This window comes from Syngnathus typhle, linkage group LG6, assembly GCF_033458585.1.
Source record: "Syngnathus typhle isolate RoL2023-S1 ecotype Sweden linkage group LG6, RoL_Styp_1.0, whole genome shotgun sequence".
NCBI classification, from domain to species: Eukaryota; Metazoa; Chordata; class Actinopteri; order Syngnathiformes; family Syngnathidae; genus Syngnathus; species Syngnathus typhle.
The window spans coordinates 1,290,750-1,310,186 of NC_083743.1; the positions used below are offsets into that span (position 1 = coordinate 1,290,750).

The 19,437-nt window shown below is 46.3% G+C and overlaps 1 protein-coding gene across 1 annotated transcript; it reads right to left on the reverse strand.

The window, feature by feature from the left end:
- Positions 1 to 440: 440 nt before the first annotated feature.
- Positions 441 to 19,283, reverse strand: LOC133155791 (mastermind-like protein 2). Its single transcript, XM_061281343.1, has 5 exons — positions 18,449 to 19,283; positions 5,151 to 6,242; positions 1,956 to 2,093; positions 1,760 to 1,853; positions 441 to 1,417 (listed from the first exon to the last, which is right to left on the reverse strand). Exons 1-5 carry the CDS (start codon positions 18,860 to 18,862, stop codon positions 726 to 728), a joined length of 2,430 nt encoding a protein of 809 aa, XP_061137327.1. The 5' UTR covers positions 18,863 to 19,283; the 3' UTR covers positions 441 to 725.
- Between the last annotated feature and the right edge of the window lie 154 nt (positions 19,284 to 19,437).

Sequence of the window (19,437 nt, forward strand, 5' to 3'; positions counted from 1 at the left end):
ATCTCCTGGTCAGCTAGTGAAATGCTTTTGCTGTTTTTTTTCCCTCTCAATTAAAACAAATCAATCAGCCAGTCGGTTTTCTTTATTTAATCTCTGATATCAGACAAAACCAAATTGTGAATCAGTCACCTAGGCCAGTGCTTCTCAAATAGTGGGGCGCGCCCCCCTTGGTGCTATTCCTGGGGGGGCGCGTGTGACCCTGGGGAACAGGCTTTTTTTTTGGCAGTACTAGAATAAAGTGTAATTGCGCGTTTACTACAGCAGGGGGCAGTGGCGCTCTCATTGTTACTTCTGTCACGTTTGCGACAGTGCAACATTTTACGACTTACAAGACAAGTTAGGATAGTCACGGTGGGGAGGGGGGGCGCGAATAGTTTTCTTCTTGCTAGGGGGGGGCGTAACAGAAAATAATTGAGAAGCACTGCATTATGGTGAGTAGGTGACATTTTGGGTCTCATATTTCTCTGTGGATTAACGGCGAAGTGCTTTTTTTTAATGCTGACATGAGAAGCCAGCGCCGACATAACCAGCAGGCTAATCATAAAATTTTGCTAAACTACAAAAAGGCAGCACTTTTTCATCATTTTCAGTTTGTCCACAAGACAGAATGTGGGCAGTAAAAGAATCCTTTCACAGTGAAAACAAAACATTGAAGTCTACTTGTAAAAAACAACAACAAAAAACGTTTTGGAGTGTATACATTTAAAATGAATCATAATTTCTATTTATGCGTGACTACCCAGAATCTCATCCAGGTTGATATCTTTCATCCAGTCGTCGTTCCCTGAGCCCGACTTGAGCAGGGAGTCTATGAAGTCCGAGTCCGTGTTAATACCCGGGACCGTGTTGTCTCCCTCGGGCAGGAAGTCGAAGGTGACACGGTTGGCGCGACCGCTTTGGTAGCCGCCCAGAGTGGTCTCGGCAAAGTTCCCCACTGCTGGAACCCGCTGCTCCGGAGAGGGCTGGTTCAGGTTGGGCTGGGGGGGTCTGGACCCAGCCTCTCTGATCAGCATTTGGAGGTCCGGCGCCACCTGGTTGTGAGGTCCGCCGGGTCTCTGCTGGTAGTGATGGTTCTGCTGCGAATCTAGTGGGTCGGTTCGCCGTCCGAGTCCGGCGGGTTTGCCGGTCGAACACCAACTCACATTTGTCATCACGCCTCCCGGGGCCCTTGAGGAATGCGAGTCGAGAGTGGGCCTCGGGTGCGGCCCGCCTACTCCGTTACTCATCCCGAAGGAGTTCCCTTGCGTGTTGGGGCCCAGGAATCGCACCGCATTTTGGTTCACAGCCATTCGGCCGGTAGTAGGGAATTGTCCGATGCACAATGGCGGCTGACAGTCGAAGCGGTGGTCTGACGAGCATGATATGGAATGAAGGTCCTTCTCTGGGACAATGCTGGAAGACTGGGATGGATTTGCACCTGAGCAGAAAAGAGATATACACACATAATTGATGCTTATTAATATATTACAGTGACAAAAAAATCCATCCATCCATCCATCCATCCATCCATCCATCCATCCATCCATCCATCCATCCATCCATCCATCCATCCATATTTTTCAAAAAAGCAAATGGTGGAAGGGGAGAAACAAAGTTGCATTTTTCCAACAAAAAGAGAATATGGTTGTACTTGATGGAAATGAAATAGGGCCTTGTAATTCTATGTACGTGCCACAAGATGACACTAAAGTCTCTAGAACAGATCATCCTTCTATGCTGTAGTCATTCTTTTTTGTGTGACATGAGAAACAAAACATACCTTGAAAGATAGTCCCGCTCACCACGGTTCTTTTGTAATCCGGAGGCGGCCTGGTGAGGTGACGGCTGAACGGATCTGGTGAGTTGTCTTTCTCCTGGAAAGACATTTTTTGTTCTTTCTTTCTTTCGAGTTTGCTACTCAAGTCGAGTGAATCAAATAAATAAATCAACTCATTTGAACAAAGTGAGATGCTTACGGCTTTGAGAGATTGTTGGGAAAGTTGTCTGTGCATGGCCGGAGATTTGGTAGGACCTCTCAGCGGGTGGGGGGGAAGTGGGGGGCGCGGCTGGCCCACGTTTCCGTTAGTGGCCAACCTCGGTCCAGACGGGACACCCTGACGTCACATAAACGCACATGACGTCTCGTTAACTCACAGATACATTCGGCTGTGAAATGTAGCTGTTCTGAATTAGTGCGTTGTGTTTTAAAGGAAAACAGTTGTATTATTGTGTTTTTTCTTTCAAACGCAAGAGTTTCACAGACAAAAATTGCCTGCACCTTCAAGTTGTGGCCACTAGAGGAAGACAACGTACAACAAATGTCTTGCTCTGCCTTGCACATTGTAATTGAGACAACTCCCCTATGCAGATAAAATACAGAGGCTTGCTTCTCTTTTCATCAACGAAAAAAAAGGGCTAAAAATCCTGAGACAGCAGGAAAAATGTGCCAGCGCCAGAATGCTTTTTATTGAGCTTTTATTGCCACTGCAGCTGTCTGGCATCAACGGGAACAAGTGACACCATCACACTGATGAAAAGCACACGGGATGCCAATCCGACATAAATAAATGTCTGATACATTTCAGTGGAGTTCCTCAGGGAACTGTGTAAGGTCAACTATAGTTTTCCACATGGGGTGGAACAGTCGACATTGCACATTGATGTGACCCACGAGTGAGCTTGCTCCACCTTGGTTGAGCCCACTTTGGTTTGTACAAGCGTGTAATCCCAATGTGTCATGAAGCTCCCCCCCCCCCCCAAACACACACCTCCTTTCTCGATTTTTTTTCTCTCTTTTTCATCACAAATGCAAACCAGATGCGGCATGAGCGGGGAGCCCGGTGGCTAGGCGCAGGCGGCCGACAGCAATGGCGGACTGCGCTGGGAGGACCCCCTTGCCCGCTCTCACACTGCACTTGCTCAGTCGCCGTCCCCAGGGAGCGCCTCGGCATCTGCGCTTGGCCGCAACTCGCTTTCCCAGGAAACAAGCGCTGCCTTCACGCACTCGCCCCCAAAGAGGGCCCCTAGAATCCGCAGCTAAAAAGCCGCAAGTTTATTCACAGGGTCAGGATACATAAGATCAAATATCGTTGTCGGAACTGATGTCACACTGACACAAACTGTCAAGTGAGAATCATTTCATGCTTCATTGTGCTGCTCATTTAGGTGTCTCCACCTTTGCCAGCAGGGGGCAGTATAGTCTACTCAAAAGCCCCTTCAGTGCAGAGGATAAAGAACATATTCTATTCATAATGAGGTATTGTCTGTCTCCACCACGAGTCTAAACTTCAATTGCTGAAAGGGTTTTAAAGCCAAGCCGTTGACGCTAATCAAGGCCTCGTTAGGGCGATCGTTACTTCAATAACGCATCCTTTGCAGTTTAGTATTTTTTAAATGACTAAGATCAAATAAATTGTGGTGTGTTGCAACAAGTGTGGGAAGAGTTCAACCCAGCATGTTGTGCTTCTAACGTGACTGTACAGTACAGTACGTCGGATCCGACATTCCCAAAGCGTTACTCATCATCTCCTTCTGCTTGCCTTTGTTGCGCTGCTGTGCCCTGCTCCACTTTCTCAGACACCATTTTCACTATGAAATGTGGGAGGAAAAAAATAAATAAAATACAGCAGTGGGGGTTCACGACTGGCTTGGTGGGAAGAATCATTTGTGCTGTTGGGGAAAAGGGAGGCGGGGGGGGGGGGGGATCTCTTTCAGGACTTTGGTGTCTGTCGCATTACTAATTCACTATAGTGTGGGAAGCAACGTCTCTCTCCTCATTAGCCGGACTTTTTAACCCAGCACATGCTGGCTACTCAAGACAATCGCTGGCCCGATTATTCCTTTGGAGAGCTAAATTGCTAAACACAACATTGTATGGCGGCCGTCTTCTTTTCTCGCTGCCATTTTTGCCAGAATACCCTCACGGGACACTTCATTAGGCACACGTCACGACCTCCAATGCAAGTGCCTGTTCAAATCTTCGACTCGTTTGTTCTCACTAAGGTCAAAGTTCAGCTGGATCACAGCTGACTGAGTCCGGTACACTGGGGACTGGTCGCCGGCACAAATGGACAAACGGTCATTTTAAACTAAGTCGTACCGTTTGTTTTCTTTGTAATCACGGTGTTTGTATTGAGTTCACACAAACGCAGCAACAGATACTGTAAGCGGGGATGTGTGTGTGTGTGTGCCACACACATCATCATAAATTAGCGATTCAACCACGGGCAGCAGGCTAAGCAGATTACTGTCATTTTCCACCACTTGTCCCTCGCAGCCAACAGCCTCCAATTAGCAAATCCTGCTGCGCATATCAGCGGCCTGACAGCCAGTCGGCGCCCACAAATGAGAAGTCTTGCATGTTAATGTACCGTGCGCTGGCAAACTGCGTCAGCGTCAAAAAGCACTGTGAGGGGAGAACAGATATTCGGGAAGGTGGGGGGCGGCAAACGTGCCAGGTCTGAGAAATATACGCTACAGTAGGTCTTTTGTCAAAACAAACCTAGATGGAGATCAAGAGCCAAGTTTAGCACGGGTTGCTAGTGGACAATCTGGAGAGTCTTGACATTTATTATTATTATTTTTTTAACTGCTCAGTCATGCACACTAGCAAAATAAATAAATAAATACATAAATAAATAACATAAGTAATTAACAATAAATTAAACTGAAATAATTAAATAAATGAATGTTGATGATAATTATAATGAATAATAAAAAATAAAAACAATTATTTACATGTCCAATTTGATAAAATGTTAAAGTGTTTTGGGATCATCAGCCCCACTGTTAATTTCAACCTCATCTATTTGGCTCTCTATCTACGGGCTTGTTTTGACAACGCCATGGTTTTGATTTACACATCCTGGCGGACTCTCGTCCTTCACAGCATGCGAGTAATGACAAGCCCGCCCTCCGGTTCCAGCGGGCTTTTTCCTGGAGAGGACGACTCCTCCTGACATGTGAGGCATGAATAATACAACGGAACAGGGGATGTGTGGCTGAAAAGAAACTTCTCCCACCACCAGGATTGGAATTCATATGCGGTTCTATTTTAATTTAATGAACGCATAGCTTCACAAATATGAGCAATTCATGACTGTATTGGACTGTGTTGTCATTGTCAGCAATGACCACTGGATGGTTGCTCGATTTATGAACGGCGCCCTCACCTGGGGATGTTGGCCCAGTTTGAAGGGCAGAGCCCCACCGAGCAGGAGAGACGGCGACGACATCTGCTGATTCTGGAAATGAAGAGGTGGATTGGTGTGGTTCTGGCTATCTGGAGATGAAAGCTGCTGTGGATGCTTGGCGGTCTTGTTGCCCGCCATCATTGGCATCAGGTGCCCCGAGGAGGGCGGCGGCGGTGCCGCTGCCACCTTGGGGCTGAAGTGCAGCGTGGGCTTGCTGGCGTGCGGCTTCATGTCCACGTGGTGGACGCCGTTGGGCTTGAAGAGGCAGTTGTTGACACCCTTACTCTGCTGGGGGAGTCTCGGCCGTGTCGCCGCCTTGTCCTGGAAGGCGGGGCCCCAAGTGGCCAGACCTGCGGGCGGCACCTGGTGATGCTGCTGGTAGTGGTGGTGGAGAAGCGAGCCGGGCTGGTGCTGGTTGGCCGCCATCTGCTTCAGCTGCTCCGCGTGGGAGATCTCCGGCCAGCAGGGCAGGGACCTCGGCGGACCTGCCTGGGAGCCCGAGGGTGGGGTCAGCGCCAACGAGGGACCCGCCGAGGCCGGTCGCAGCTGCGGCGAGCCGGCGTGGACCGGAGCGTAATCGGGCGAGCGCTCCATCTTGATGGGCCTCTCCGCAGGGGAGCACAATCCCGCCGAGCCGGGGCGGCCCAGGTCCAGATTGAAGGCGTCGTCCTGCTTCAGCATCTTCTCCAAGTCCAGGTCGTTGAGGGGCGGCACCGACTTGGTCAGCTCGTCAAACAGGTCCTGTAGCTCCGGGTCGATCTGACCGCCGCCCTCGTCCTTGAAATCGAAGACGGCGTCGGCTCGAGAGCGGCCGCACGACGACTGAGACTCGACCGGTTCCTTCTTCATCTCCTTCAGGGTGGCATTGAACACCTCGGGCATCACGTAGTTTTTCCCGTGGGCTGAAAGGGTATGCAGGGAGTGGGCGTGGCTTATGTCACGGTTGCACGGTTGCCCCAGACCGCGGCCGGCCTCCAGCCGCACTCGCTTGAAGTCGGACCCGGAGGAGAAAGCGCAGGAGTTGTGCTTCGGGGCGTGTCCCTCCAGCTTCCGACGTAAAGACCCTTGAAGCTGTAAAACACAAAAGGAAACACTTTCACAGCCCGTTTCACATACGGCATCAGTAGAAGAGGCTCTTGCGTCACGCGCCGACATCTTCACCTTGATTAAATTGTGCGGATGTAGCTGTTAAGGATGCAAACAAAAGCGCGGGCTCCAGAAGCCCCCCGGGCCGTGAGTCATCTCCGCGTAACGTGTGCCAGCTGGCGGGAATGTCTCCCAACACATGAGCAGCGCGAGGGTCTTTTACTTGATCAGAAAACATTTATCTACATGATAACGCCACTGGGTAAACACTTTCGCACTGCAATTTGGCCCGTTGAGTCCCGGGAGCGCTGCTGTTACTGTGTTGCTATGGCAACAAACACGGTATATCATAGCAGGAAATATGAAGCTTCCACTTTTGGGTGTGATTAGTGCCACGGCTGTAAACGAGTCGAGGAAGAAGGATGTAACGACGCACGGAGGAGGAGGAGGAAGCTTTTAATGTATGCAAATGAGCGAGGCAGACAGAAGCCCCCGTTGTGCCTCCCGCGGTGCGCCGACACTATCTATCGTCTTCCTCCCCGTAGCCATCAAAAATAACTGACTCGCAAGTCTTGAGATTACGCATGAAACGGGAGCTTCGTGGCTCACTTGAATACACCCTCCTCGTGGAAATACAGCAACCTAATAGTCCACACTGTGTCCCGAAAGTCACGATATGCGTCCCTCCATTAATTTGTTACATTCAATATATGCGTGATGGCGTGAATTTCTAAAAACTGGTCATGCGAGTGACGCACTGAGCTGAAAGTGATGGGAAAGCACAACAAAAGAGTTTCAACAGTGCTTCAGAAAACGTGGATCACGAACCTAACTGGAACATTTAAAGCACTTTGCATTTTCATAGGAATAGGAATCGGTGTCAAGGTTGACAAGAGGGAACTTGTGGGGGGAGAAGCAAAGTTACAGTCTTCATCGCACGGATCTATTTTTCATCTAGAAAGAAAAACAAAAAAAGACATTTGGAGTTACTCTGACCAGTATTCATTTTGTGTAAATAGACTAAATTTCATTATTTACATTCTGTAATTTGTCTGTAACTTTTAGAATACAGCTCACTCTATTGATACATCATAAAATAGACAATTACGCAAAAGTGATCCTTTTACAGTAGTCATTGATTATTTTCCTGAGTGGAATATGAAAATATTCCTCATAATTCCCCCGCTAACCCCGTCAGATAATCGGGCTCACGAGTGCTGGCCTCAAATCCTCATGATAGATGTGCACGTCATCTGAAAATAGATTTTTTGATGAACATTTAATGAGCTCGCTCTCTCTAAAAGTCCAGTAGTTCACGGTCGAGTCCAAGTCCTGCCACAAAACACTCAAACGCACCAAATTGTCAGCTTTTCATCTGGGCGACACGCTCACGGACGCAATTTTACAGGAAATACTACGTGGAAATGTTTAACCCTCGTTTGTCTGCGCGGCTTCCAAGCCGCCTCAAAGCTGATGTGTCAAGTCGAGCGGTCCGGACTGACGCTGAGCGGATGGGAAGGGGCTCCGGGCCGGTGACACCACCCGAGCCTCCAGGTGGCGTCCGTCCGGGCGTTTCTTTCAAGGTGAGAGAAAGAACGAAGAACGTTTAGGACAATCATTGGCCTGCATTATGGGCAAAATGTTGGTTGGTTTGTGTCTGGTCAACACAAAAATATCAAATTATATTAATGAATTATATGAATATATTACGATTATATATAATGTATTAATAAATAATAATATCCATAATTGTGATGAATATGAAAGTGTCTAATTCCTGAGGTCGAATGAAAGCTCCTTGATAACGTGAGCTACGTTTGAATTATTGAAAGGAACCGAAGCGAAGCCGCTTCCAGGCACATTCAGTCAAATCGGGTCACGTCGAGGACGCCCCAACTCTACCTTTTGTCCTTCCTCTCGCCAAACACCCCTGTGCATGTAAAACAATATGAACACTTGCCATGATTTTGAGCCTCATTTTACATAGCTGGAAATTTTTGTATAATCTTCCCCCCCCCCCAAAAATTGAGTTCTTGATGTGGAGTAGAACAAAAGAGACGTGTCGAGAGGGTTCACGCAGGTTCGCGCTGCGCTTTTGTGCTAATCAGGGCACTGCAGCGGTGGGCTACTTCTGGCCTCATCAGCACTTTGCCTCCCCACACACATCCTGACACACTTGTCTCGCATGGAAGCCACCCTCGGGACACAAGGATGAGCAGCAGTGGAGGGGGGAAAAAGAAAAAAAATTATATATATATATATATATATATACCGTATTTTCCGGACTATAAGGCGCACCGGACTATAAGGCGCACCTTCAATGAATGGCCCATTTTAAAATTTACCGTAATTTTCGGACTATAAATCGCACCGGAGTATAAATTGCACCAGCCATAAAATGCCCCCAAAAAGTGAAAAAAAAACACATATATATGTATATAAGTCGCTCCTGAGTATAAGTCGCCCCCCCACCCAAACTATGAAAAAAACTGAGACTTATAGTCCGAAAATTACGGTAATCCTTATATAAGGTGCGCACCATTAACGCATCATGTCAGATTTTTAATCCAAATCAAATCATTCTCCATTTTATCTTTTTTATTTCAACTTCAGATGCAACAAATTACTTTATAATCACAAAATAATGATCCATAGTCTTTTTGATTCATGATTCATAGTCTTCAGCAGGCCACTTATGCTTGATTTCATGACACAATGCTTCGGGCCAGTTTGAATTTAGTCCATATATAAGGCGCACTGTCGGCTTTTGAGAAGATTTTAGGTTTTTAGGTGCGCCTTATAGTCCGGAAAATACGGTATATATATAAATATATATATATATACACACAGTATATTGGTGGGTAAAAAAAAAGGCGGGAGAGAGTCAACCTCTGGGAAATGAGAAGACACGATAAGAGCGTCTTTGAAGAGAAATTGTGCATTATATTTACCCTAGGCAAATCTTTTGGGGGTACATTAAATATTCAGCTCGACACATTCAAATATTAGTTCTCAATTATCCCAACGCGCAAGATTAGACGGCGACATTCCAATTAGTTCAAGACTCTTTGTTTCAGAGTCAAACAAATGAATTGAAGTCGTCTCCCTCGAGGGGCACATCGGGGAGCAGTCAGAATCAATACGACTCGTGTTCTTCCACTGAGCAATAAAAAAAAAAATTGCCCCAAAGTCTCCAGAGTATAAAAAAAATCACATTTTACAATTAGCATTTCATTTAATATGTCTCGGAGTTTCCTGCTCTGACCTCTGAGAAGCGACAGCAGCAAAATTTGTTTGGAAACACCAGCAGCAAAACATGAAAGCTAATGTTAGCAACAACTAATGAAAAAATAGTATTAGTAAATAAAGTATATTTATATCAAAGAGGTAACAGACTGACTGAATTAACTGATTGGCAACCAATGATGCAACTAATTGAATAAACTTTTATATCAACGACCTAGCTAGTGATATGAAAGTCTATGAGCTAGCTAGCTAGCTAACTGACAGGCTAACTACAGCACCTCGTGATCATTGCCAATCAATAGTATTTCTGATTTTACGTCGACTTCAAGCTAGTGAGAACTCGCTGGCGGTGACAAGGCGTCACTGGGCATCAAGCGAGGCTTGCCGAGCGTTCTTGACGCCGCTGTCGCCTCTCATCTGGAAAGCTCGCTAAAGCTCACCACGAGATTTTTGTTGAAGGACGCCGCTGTACCAGCAGCTGCAATTCACTAGCACAACAGCAAGAAAGCGGCGGTCACAGTCGCCGCCCCCGACCCCGCCACAGGAAAAGGCCGGTGAAGCAGGAGAACAAAAAACAACAACAAAAAAATTCCCTTCCTGTTTTCAAAGACGAGTCCGAAAGGACGCAGAAGCAGTTTCCTGCTCGTTGGGGCATCGTCTCCGCATGTTTGGCTTGTCGTGGCGATCCGGACCAGCAATACCATGGCCGCTCTCCTGGCCCCGTGGACTTCCACCAGGAGCTTCATTGTCTCACCAGCACTCCAGTATCTGCTTAGAGAGCTTTGTTGTGCTGAGAAAATCTTTAATGGCAGCCGAGCAAGGACGCTCCAAAGCAGGATATGGATAGTTTGTGTGAATGCGGCGCAGTGCTCTTTGCCATCCATTTGGCGTCCCGCGGGAAAATCGGGGCTAAGTGCATAATGTCGTGCTAATGCTAATTCACTCGGCTCTGGCTTTCAGACTAGAGAATGATCACACAAGATGACTTTGTTTTTCTTACACGGTATAGACCAAATACGGGGCAAAGGAGACTAACTAACTAACTAGCTAACTAACTAACTAACTAACTGGCTGTCTGAGATCAGTGACAGTGTGGAAGTAACTATGGAAGCAAAATGTGTGTGTTTCCCCCGCCACCGTACGTGTCATGTTGTACATGATGAGTGCATCATATGTTGTTGTCTTTTGGCCACTGGGAAATGTCAGACCCATGATAAATGTTTAGAGGTCAAATATTTCCCGCATCCCCCGCAGTTGTTGCCCCTCCTCAGCGCCACGACCACGCAGAGGAAAAAAAAAAGAAGAACACTTTCCCTCGCCAAAGGGTGCGTCCCGAGACTGTCTCCACCAGCGCCGTTCCGCTCGGACCTTATTTGGAGAGTCACAAGTTATAGCATGGCCGAAACAAAAAAAAAACTTCCCAAAGCTCTCTGTGTTTTGTTAATTCTAGCCACCAGTGACCTCAAAGATTGGCACAGAAGTTAGCCACTCAGCTTGTGATTCCGTTACCTAACGTAATTGATGTAAATTATCCAGTTAGTTAAATATGTCCTTTATATAAACATAAGTAATCATGTTGGCTTGCGTTAGCATAATATTGATAGGATAAGTTAATCAGGATTGGAGTTGTGCGCTCTCCGACGTGACCTTCTCGTATGTGCGCCGCACGGCCCGAAGGCTTCGTGTTGCCGAGCTAGCAAGTCGCTTCATGTGGGCCGCAAGCTAAAGCTGCACGCAAAGGTTCACGTGTGTGAGCTAACGTATGCGTGTCACCGACTTGTATAAAAGACAGGCCAAGTGTTCCTATCAATGACATAACAAGCCGTCCCTGCACTCTCAGGTGAACAAATGTGGGGTGGGAAAAAAAAAACTTTTGCCTCAAGTCAAAGCAAACACGGTGTTCTCCAATTCAGACGCTCACCATAACACGCTCTCTCCTAAGCAACACCGCCTGTGTATTCAGTAAACACGAGCCGTCGCTCGGTAGTAGACAAAGCCACCTTTTGCACGATAGCCCATTCAATTAGCTTGAGAAGCTTCAAAGTAATGAATTTGGAGCAGAAGAAAAGCCGCAGCCGCAGCCGCCGCAGCTGGCTTTAGTGTTCCTAAAAGGACACGAGCTTCTCTCCCATCCGAGCTGACGGGGGATTACTTTGCTTGCTTGTGCGGATTTCACAGCTCAGCTGGCGAGTGTGTTGCTTCGCCGATTCCAGCTGTTTTCACCTCTTCGCCCACGCACGCACGCTCGCTGTGACGACTTGGAGCAAAACACATGAGCCCACTTGGCAACGGTTAAAGTTGCCAAATAACAAGGGAATTCATTCATGGCAAGAATAAGTGTCTGCCGACATGCTTAGATAGGGAGTGCACTTTACATTCATTTATATCATACTAATTATGTTAAATTATATTAAAAATTACAATTATACCGTTTTTAATGGCTTAATTATGCTTTTGTACATTTTTATTCACTTCCAAAACAAGAGGCTTGGTACATCTTGGCGAGGTCACAAGTCAAAAAAATGAATTAAATTAATTATAATCAAATCATTTTCATATTATTTTCTAATTGAAAGAATTAGGGCCTACAATCAACAAATAATTGCAAAAGTTATAGCTAAGGGCTTCAGGTCTAATCTTGTCTCGATTGATTCCAGTATGTTTCCTTGTGAGGCGAAGAAGCTGCGAGTCCACCTCCAAAAACGAACGTTGTGGGTCCGTGGAATGAAAAAGGGCCGGCTTTGTTGCCGGATGAGGAAAAAAAAGAAAACACATCCAATGGACTCTAAAAAAAGCCCAGGAAGGAAACCGGGGGTAGGGTGGGGTGCGTGGCAGCGTGCCTCACTGATGGTGGAGAGTGGGAGTGAGAAAGGAATGTTCTCTCTCTCTCTCTCTCTCTCACGAAAAGCCGGTTTGCGCTGTATGAAACAAATCCAGCATCACAATTAGCTTCCCCCCGGTGAGACCAATATTTACGAAGTGATTTTACACCAATTAATCGACAAATGATCACTTGGCGTCAAAATTTGCAAGGGGCTTAAACATGATCCCTGCTGAACGTCACTTGGTCGCACCTGCCGACCACTCAACTTCCTGGACATGCCATGAATCCTGACAAGACAAAAAAGACTTCATGCTGCTCACATTGGACCCTCCTTCACTGGTTCCACATTCCGACCGGCGCCAGAGTGAAGCGCCACATCGTCGACAACCGGCCGCAGCCCAGCACCGGCGCAAACATGGCAGCCGCCGCTCCTCCGGCCCATTGGCAGCGCAGAGGCAAACAACAAGAGATTCTGTGTTGCACTTGTCTCAATCAGGGCGCGAGACTTGTCAACGGTCTAGACTTGCGGTCCCCGACCGCCACTTCATGGGCCATTTAGTGCCAAGTCGCCCAGGGACACTCAACACAAGAAATTCTCTTGAACAAAATTACAGAGTAGACGAGGCATACAGCCCCATTAAACAAGATTGAATTAAAATTGAACACATATGATTCAAGAGCAATTGATAAAACTAAAATATTGCCGCAGTGTTTCTGTAGGTGTAAAAAGCAGGATTCAAGAGATTTGCCAATCACTGATCATCAGCAAAAAAAAAAAATTGTGTCAATGCCAGTCTGTCAAGATATTGCTTGAAGGAAGAATAAATAAATAAAGGAACTGTGCCACTTTTAATTTTACATGTAACTGGAACCGTTTTGAGGAAATTGCCCAAGACATCTTGATTTTCCCCAAAGTTGAAAATAACACAAGCCCAACAATAACAACAGTGTGATCCAACCGATAGCCATCTTTGATAGCAGTGCGGGAAAAACTCCTCAGGCCTGTACAATGGGTCAAAGTAGACGTGTGATTGACAGCCGCGATGAAGACAAGTTGACAAGTTAGGCTTTGTTTTGCATGCCGACAGCATTCACACAATTATTATGAAATAAAACTTTCCGTTATCTTTGAAGGTTAGTAGCGGCGTCATCACATTTCGCAGCGCTCACACAGGGTCACGTGTGCAACCCGGGGGACTTCCCGGCCGGACAGCAAACAGAACCCGAACAGAACTTTTAGTTTTGCGCACTGGCGGGTGGGAGGAGGCTGAAAAAGTGCAAGCTCGCTTGTGCCTCCCTCCGCTCGGGAGCCTGGGAAATTGTGCAGCTTGGCCCGGCTCTGAGAAATATCCTGAGCTTGAAATGTAAACATGTCTGAACTCTGATCTAACAGAACTGCCCCCACCCACCCCCTCCTTATTTTCCCAGTCCAAGCCGCCATTCCGGGCCCTGCAGAGGGGCTCGCCAGTGACATCACAAGCCCACTCTCTCGTTTTTAACGAGGCCGTGGGGAAGAGAGGGGACTTGTTTTTTTCTTTTAAGTCCTAAACCCGATTGTTCCGACATAGCTGCCCGTTTGCATTTTAAACTGGATGAAGGAGTTTTGTTGTGAAGGAATTTGAGGGAGGTGAGAACGGAGGCATTGTGCTGGTGCCTAAGTGGACCTTCACGCCCAGTTCAAACGGACATTGCGAAGAGGACAACCCCCACACGCACAATATTAGGTACAGCGGCATGACTTCCACCACAAGATTGTTTAATGATTTTACGTTTTGATTATTTTAATTGAAAAAAATATTTTCATTATTTTCTAAATATTTGAAATTATCTAAATGATTTAAAACCATTTTACATAAATATTTTATTTTGTTTGCATTGTTTTAAATAGTTTATTTTGTTCGATATTCAAAAATAAAAAAAAATACATTCAAAACAGATTTTTTTTCTTTATATGTAAACAAATGATTTTTTTCCACTATAACCACTGTTAAAATATTACATTTTTTGTTATGTTCGATTTTATTTTAAATACATTTTTATCATATTTTTAATTTATATTAAACATCTCTGCCAATATTGTGTATTATTTGAATTATTTAGATTCTTTGTACTAACTTGATCTATTTCCAATAGCATTCATGTATTTTACCCACGTGTCAAATTAAAAAACTGTGTTGATATAAATCTTGGTGTCTTGTTGTGGTCCCGCACAAAAAAAGGGGAGGAGGTGAAAAGGGGGACGCCGTTTGGCCCCGCCCAGTTGAAGCGAGCTAATCAAACCTGTTTACTCTGACACTGTGAGAACATTTGAAGATAAGCTGGCCCCCTTTCTCTTTGCACCAGCAAAAGTGGCCGCTGACGTTGCGAAAAGTTGACAAACACCGATGTGCTTGCGTGGGCGCCCAGTATGTGTGTCACACCTGAACGGGCTAGTTCCCACAGGGTTCCAGTTTCAGGAAAGCACACAGAGTTGCGAGGGCCTCCGTCGTGTGCCAGCAGAAGCCCCCACCCACCTCGCCTTGACTGAAGCCGGGCAGGAAAAACCAGACCAAAAGCGCAATAAATCTCCCGTCAGGCATGTCGACCTTGGTCTCGAATACAATATAAAATACTGAAGTTGTCTTTCAAAATCAAAACGAGGGTTATTGATCTCTCACGTGCAGTGGAGCCTTGGGAACCCAACACGAGTTCTTCAAGAGGCAAGCCTTCATTGGGTTGATTTCTTTACGATGGATATAAACGTCCTTGGCAGTGAATGAACTCATGACAATAAAAATGAAAATTTATAATATGCTCGACATGCACGATTCCTGCCAGTGTGCACAATAGAAATAAACATTGTTAGCACTGCACGCTTTTTAAATGTAGCCCACCGGACGTGGTTGCTATTATGCACCTGTCCCAGATAACACAGCGGCGTTCCTTGAAGACAGAAAATCGGCAGGATTTATTTTTTTTTGCCCGCCGTCTTCAAAGATGAGCGCAGACATCCCATAGGCTAATGAATAAAACATGAGCGTGTGCACCGCGGGGTGGTTTGTGTGTAAGATGGATGGAAAGTAGGAGATCGTGTACAATAAAAGCCAAAATGCTTTTGAGTGAAGAGCAAATCCCGGGCTGGTCTACAACGAGTCTGGAAACTTCCGTGAGTCACGTCTGCTTCACATTGAATCATTTTCATGTGCACGTGTGTGTTCTTTAGAAGGGGGGGGGGGAGTAATGCATCTTTTGAAGTCAAAATCTTAATGAGTCCACAGAAGAATAGAAGAAGGAGGTGATGAAAATGCAAATGTCCACGCTTTGAGAGATGGCCCACATTCACGCATCATTAGAAACCAACACAAAAGATGCTCAGGTTGACTCAAAAAAGCGACTCACGATCGCACTTTTTCTTCAGGGTTGACCTTACATCCAAAATGTTGCTACCATATAACATGTGAGCATTGATCGTTCGCAAGTGTGGATATTCTTTCCTCTACGTAATCAATTGAAGGCGTTTTGGCCTGAGCGCGTGTCTCCAACACATTTTGGAAGGAGCGCTAATCCCAAATTGAGCCGGGAGATTAACGGAGCAGTGTACGCGGGCCTTGTTTCGATGTCTTAATTGCAGATGCTCGCCTGGAGATCGTCTTAGTCCCATCAAACCTTTGCGGCAAACTGGTCGTACCGTACTCCTAAAATTTTTTTATCACCAGGATCATCATACTTGCACAAACTTCCAAAAGTGAGTTTGAGACACATTATTGCTACATGTAATAGCTTTTTATCATAAAGCTAATCAGTTGATCACAACATCTTCTTCTTCCTCTTTATATCATGACGGTATCTCACTATCGCCCCCCTGGTGGTGGTGAATATCTCCTCTTATGCAGGTGGGAAAAATTCTCCACATCTACATTTTTTTGTAATCCTGCAAATAATATCCTAACGCTAACTTGTTGGTGCGTGGCGGAGCTAAAAAGACAAAGATGCAAAAGCATGATGGGAAATCCCTTCATGGCTCCTTCCCTGAGCTTCTCAAATTCCCTCCCAAAGAAGATCCTTTGTTAATCTGCTCTCAACCGGCGCCGTTGTCCAGTGCCGCCGCTCCCATAATCCTTTGCGCCCACGCGCCAACTCCGATGTGAACAGTCGATACCTGCATGCCCAAAAAAGACTGCAAGCTACTCTTGGCTTTTGTTTTTTTGCAATAATAAACAACTAACTAGTGTGAAGGCTGAAAACCGACGCTGACCTGAACTTCTTTGAAAGTCATCCAAAGGTTTAAAACGTGAGACAGAGGAAAACAAAGTGAAATGATGGAGGTACAAAATGTCTCCATAAAGCGATGGAACAATGTGTGAGTGAGGGAAAAATCGCTCCCAAGTGAGCCAAACGGTTTCAAGTTGGAATGGTTTGAACTGGTGAAGAAATGTAGCAGGAGAAGGATGGCAAAGGTCCAAAAACAACACAACGACAACTTGTCTCCTTAAGTTTTATACTGATGCGCGTTGTCTTGAGTGACGAAGCTTTCCTGCAAACGAACCAAAAATAACACCGACGAGGTTACACCAGGAGTTGCTCAGTAAAATCCGCCTCAAGTTTTAAGAGTAAGTAACTCAGAGCCACTCCAAAGAGGCAAGCTGGGCAAAAACGCCTCTTGGTTCTCAACGAGGTCTTGGAATGCCAACGCGGACCCTTGAAGAGCTTCAACAATCGAGCAAGGAGCTAACGGCTAACCGGCAGCCTAACGTGGGCGTTTTGATTGAATTCACGCTTCTGGGCATCTCAATCAATACTTTGTAAAAACGTTTAAGGCCTTCATTTTCACAAGAGGCATTTAATGAGGTTCAATGCTTTCTTTATGAACCCTGCATAATGCTGAACAACATTGTGCGTTGTTGCCGCCTAGCTTCCATCACCACATGTTGTTCAAAACATATTAACCTCCACAACACGCACGCCAGCGGCTCATTTCCTGCCTGCTCGCATGTCTTTTGCCGCACTCAGCACTTTCCTCGCACACACAGGACATGATAATGATGTTGCCTGACCTCGTTTAGACAAAACATGGTGGGATGCTGAGATGCCTCCCGTCGTATTCCTCAAAGCACAACAACGCGTTCAACACGCGTGTGGGGTGGAAAGTGGTGGTAAATGACTGTCAGTGGAAAAATGTCTTTTTTTTTCCTGAGTCGAACACTGCTGTCAGATCCTTTTTTTTTTTTTTTTTTTTTTTTTACTATGATAATTTTCTTTTTTCTTACTATTGATATAATTATTCCACTTGCCAGTCCGTGCTTGGGGGTCCCAAAAATAATTAGGAATATGTCAAGTGTAAAACTACATATGGGGACAATAGCACACAAATAAATCAATGAGTTGTGTGGCTTCTAGTCAATTAAAAGTTCTCATGAGAGTGCAATTTCTCGTCTTATAAATCTGACATCCCCAAGTGGATTAACTCAATTCTTTTATAACATGATGACAGCAATAAAGCGGCCTACAAAGAAAAACCTTTTCACTTCATTGTATGTAGTACTATTTTTTTTTATTGAAAATAATTTTGGGGCAGTTGACGTTTTTGGTGCCCTGGAACAGATTACAAAATAATGCCGTCGACGCTCTTGTGAAAAAGGCAATTTAACATAAGTGCTTTGAATTGCGATCCATTGTGATTGCCTAACACATTAAACTCATAAATCAAGGTTAGGAGTTTGATCAATGGCTGTAAAGCAAATGCTTCCTCCACATTGCAGGTCTCACAATTTGGTCGATTTTTCTCGACTTCGTTATTTCTGCTGTAATTCCTATATTGACCATTAGATGGCAGTACACTATTAAGTTTGTGCATTTCAAAACAGGAGATAGTTTTAACCCCAGCTAGTTTTTGCTGCTTAGTTTGTGGAAAGTCAATAATAACTTGATTCAATCCTGCTTTCTGCTCCGACAAAAGTGCAAGAAAACGTTAAACGTGGGATTATTTCTACATCACGGATTCTTAATTAGGGGTCTGGAAGTAAACCCCACGATGGAGGGCGTAGGGGGGTATTGTACGTTTAAAATGACATCACACAATGGCCCTATTACTAAACAGTATTTCTCAGACATTCGAAATAGAGTTGAAACATGCTGGACTCACCGCGATGCGCGTGGACATCTTATGGTCCCCTTCGGCACCCCTCAGCTCGCCGTTGGCTCCCCTGGCGCCGTAGTCCGGCGGCGGCTGGCCGGCAGCCCCGCGGCCACCCTTGCTCTTGCGCGTGCCGGGTCCCTGCTGCACGACGTTAAGCAGCTGCAGCGTGCTCTCGTGCTCCCGGTCCGAATTCTCGGCTTGGCCGCGGCGGTAGCGGTCCTCGCAAGTGGAGTGGTGCCGCCTGCACAACTCAATACGGGCACGGAGCCGTTCCACAATGGCGCTGTGCAGCTGCGGTACCGCCGTGCCTCGGACGCCCGACGAGGGGGCACCGTGCGCGGCGGCCATGGAGCCCATACCCACCGCCAGCATGGGGGCGAAGGTGCCGGTGGCGGACTGAGCCGGTGTCGCCTCTCCCATCCGGGGCGCGGGGGGGTTAGCTTAGAAGGAGAGCACTCCGCTAACTTCCCATGTGAACAAAATGCTGCAAATAAGGACTCAAATTGGCTCCAAAGTGCGATAAAGACACGCTTATAAAGTCACACGATGAATTGGCGTCCCCCAAAACGAAAAAGTCTCCTTAAAAGCATTTAATCCACTCTCGGATTCAATTAATTCGTCATTGACAGCTTTTCCACGCACGGTCACATGTTTGTTCCCCACGGGGTCACCCATAAAAAAATTGCTATGGGGTAGGTGAGTGGAAAAAAACGTCGAAAAGGACACAAAATCCACTCGAAGTTCTTGTTCTTTCCTCGCTCGGCGTGTCCGTAGATTGAGCGCCTTCTCAAACAATCCATTGACAGGAGCCGTGTATGCGTGCGTGCGTGCGTGCGTGCGTGCGTGCATGCGTGCGTGCGTGCGTGCGCGCGCAAGAGGCAACAGAGTCTCATTGTGTGCATACACTCGGAAGTAGCCGAAAGCGCTCTTGCGCCCCCTGCTGCACGAACAAGCGAACTTCTCAATTTTCAATCTGAAAGAACAGCAAGTTATGC

Excerpts from the sequence above, each read along its gene's own strand:
- LOC133155791 (XM_061281343.1), bottom strand. The coding sequence starts at position 18,862 with ATGGGAGAGGCGACACCGGCTCAGTCCGCCACCGGCACCTTCGCCCCC. Across the intron at positions 2,094-5,150 it reads AACTGGGCCAACATCCCCAG|GGTGTCCCGTCTGGACCGAG; the intron begins GTGAGGGCGCCG and ends ATGTGACGTCAG. Across the intron at positions 1,418-1,759 it reads GAGCGGGACTATCTTTCAAG|GTGCAAATCCATCCCAGTCT; the intron begins GTATGTTTTGTT and ends TTTTCTGCTCAG.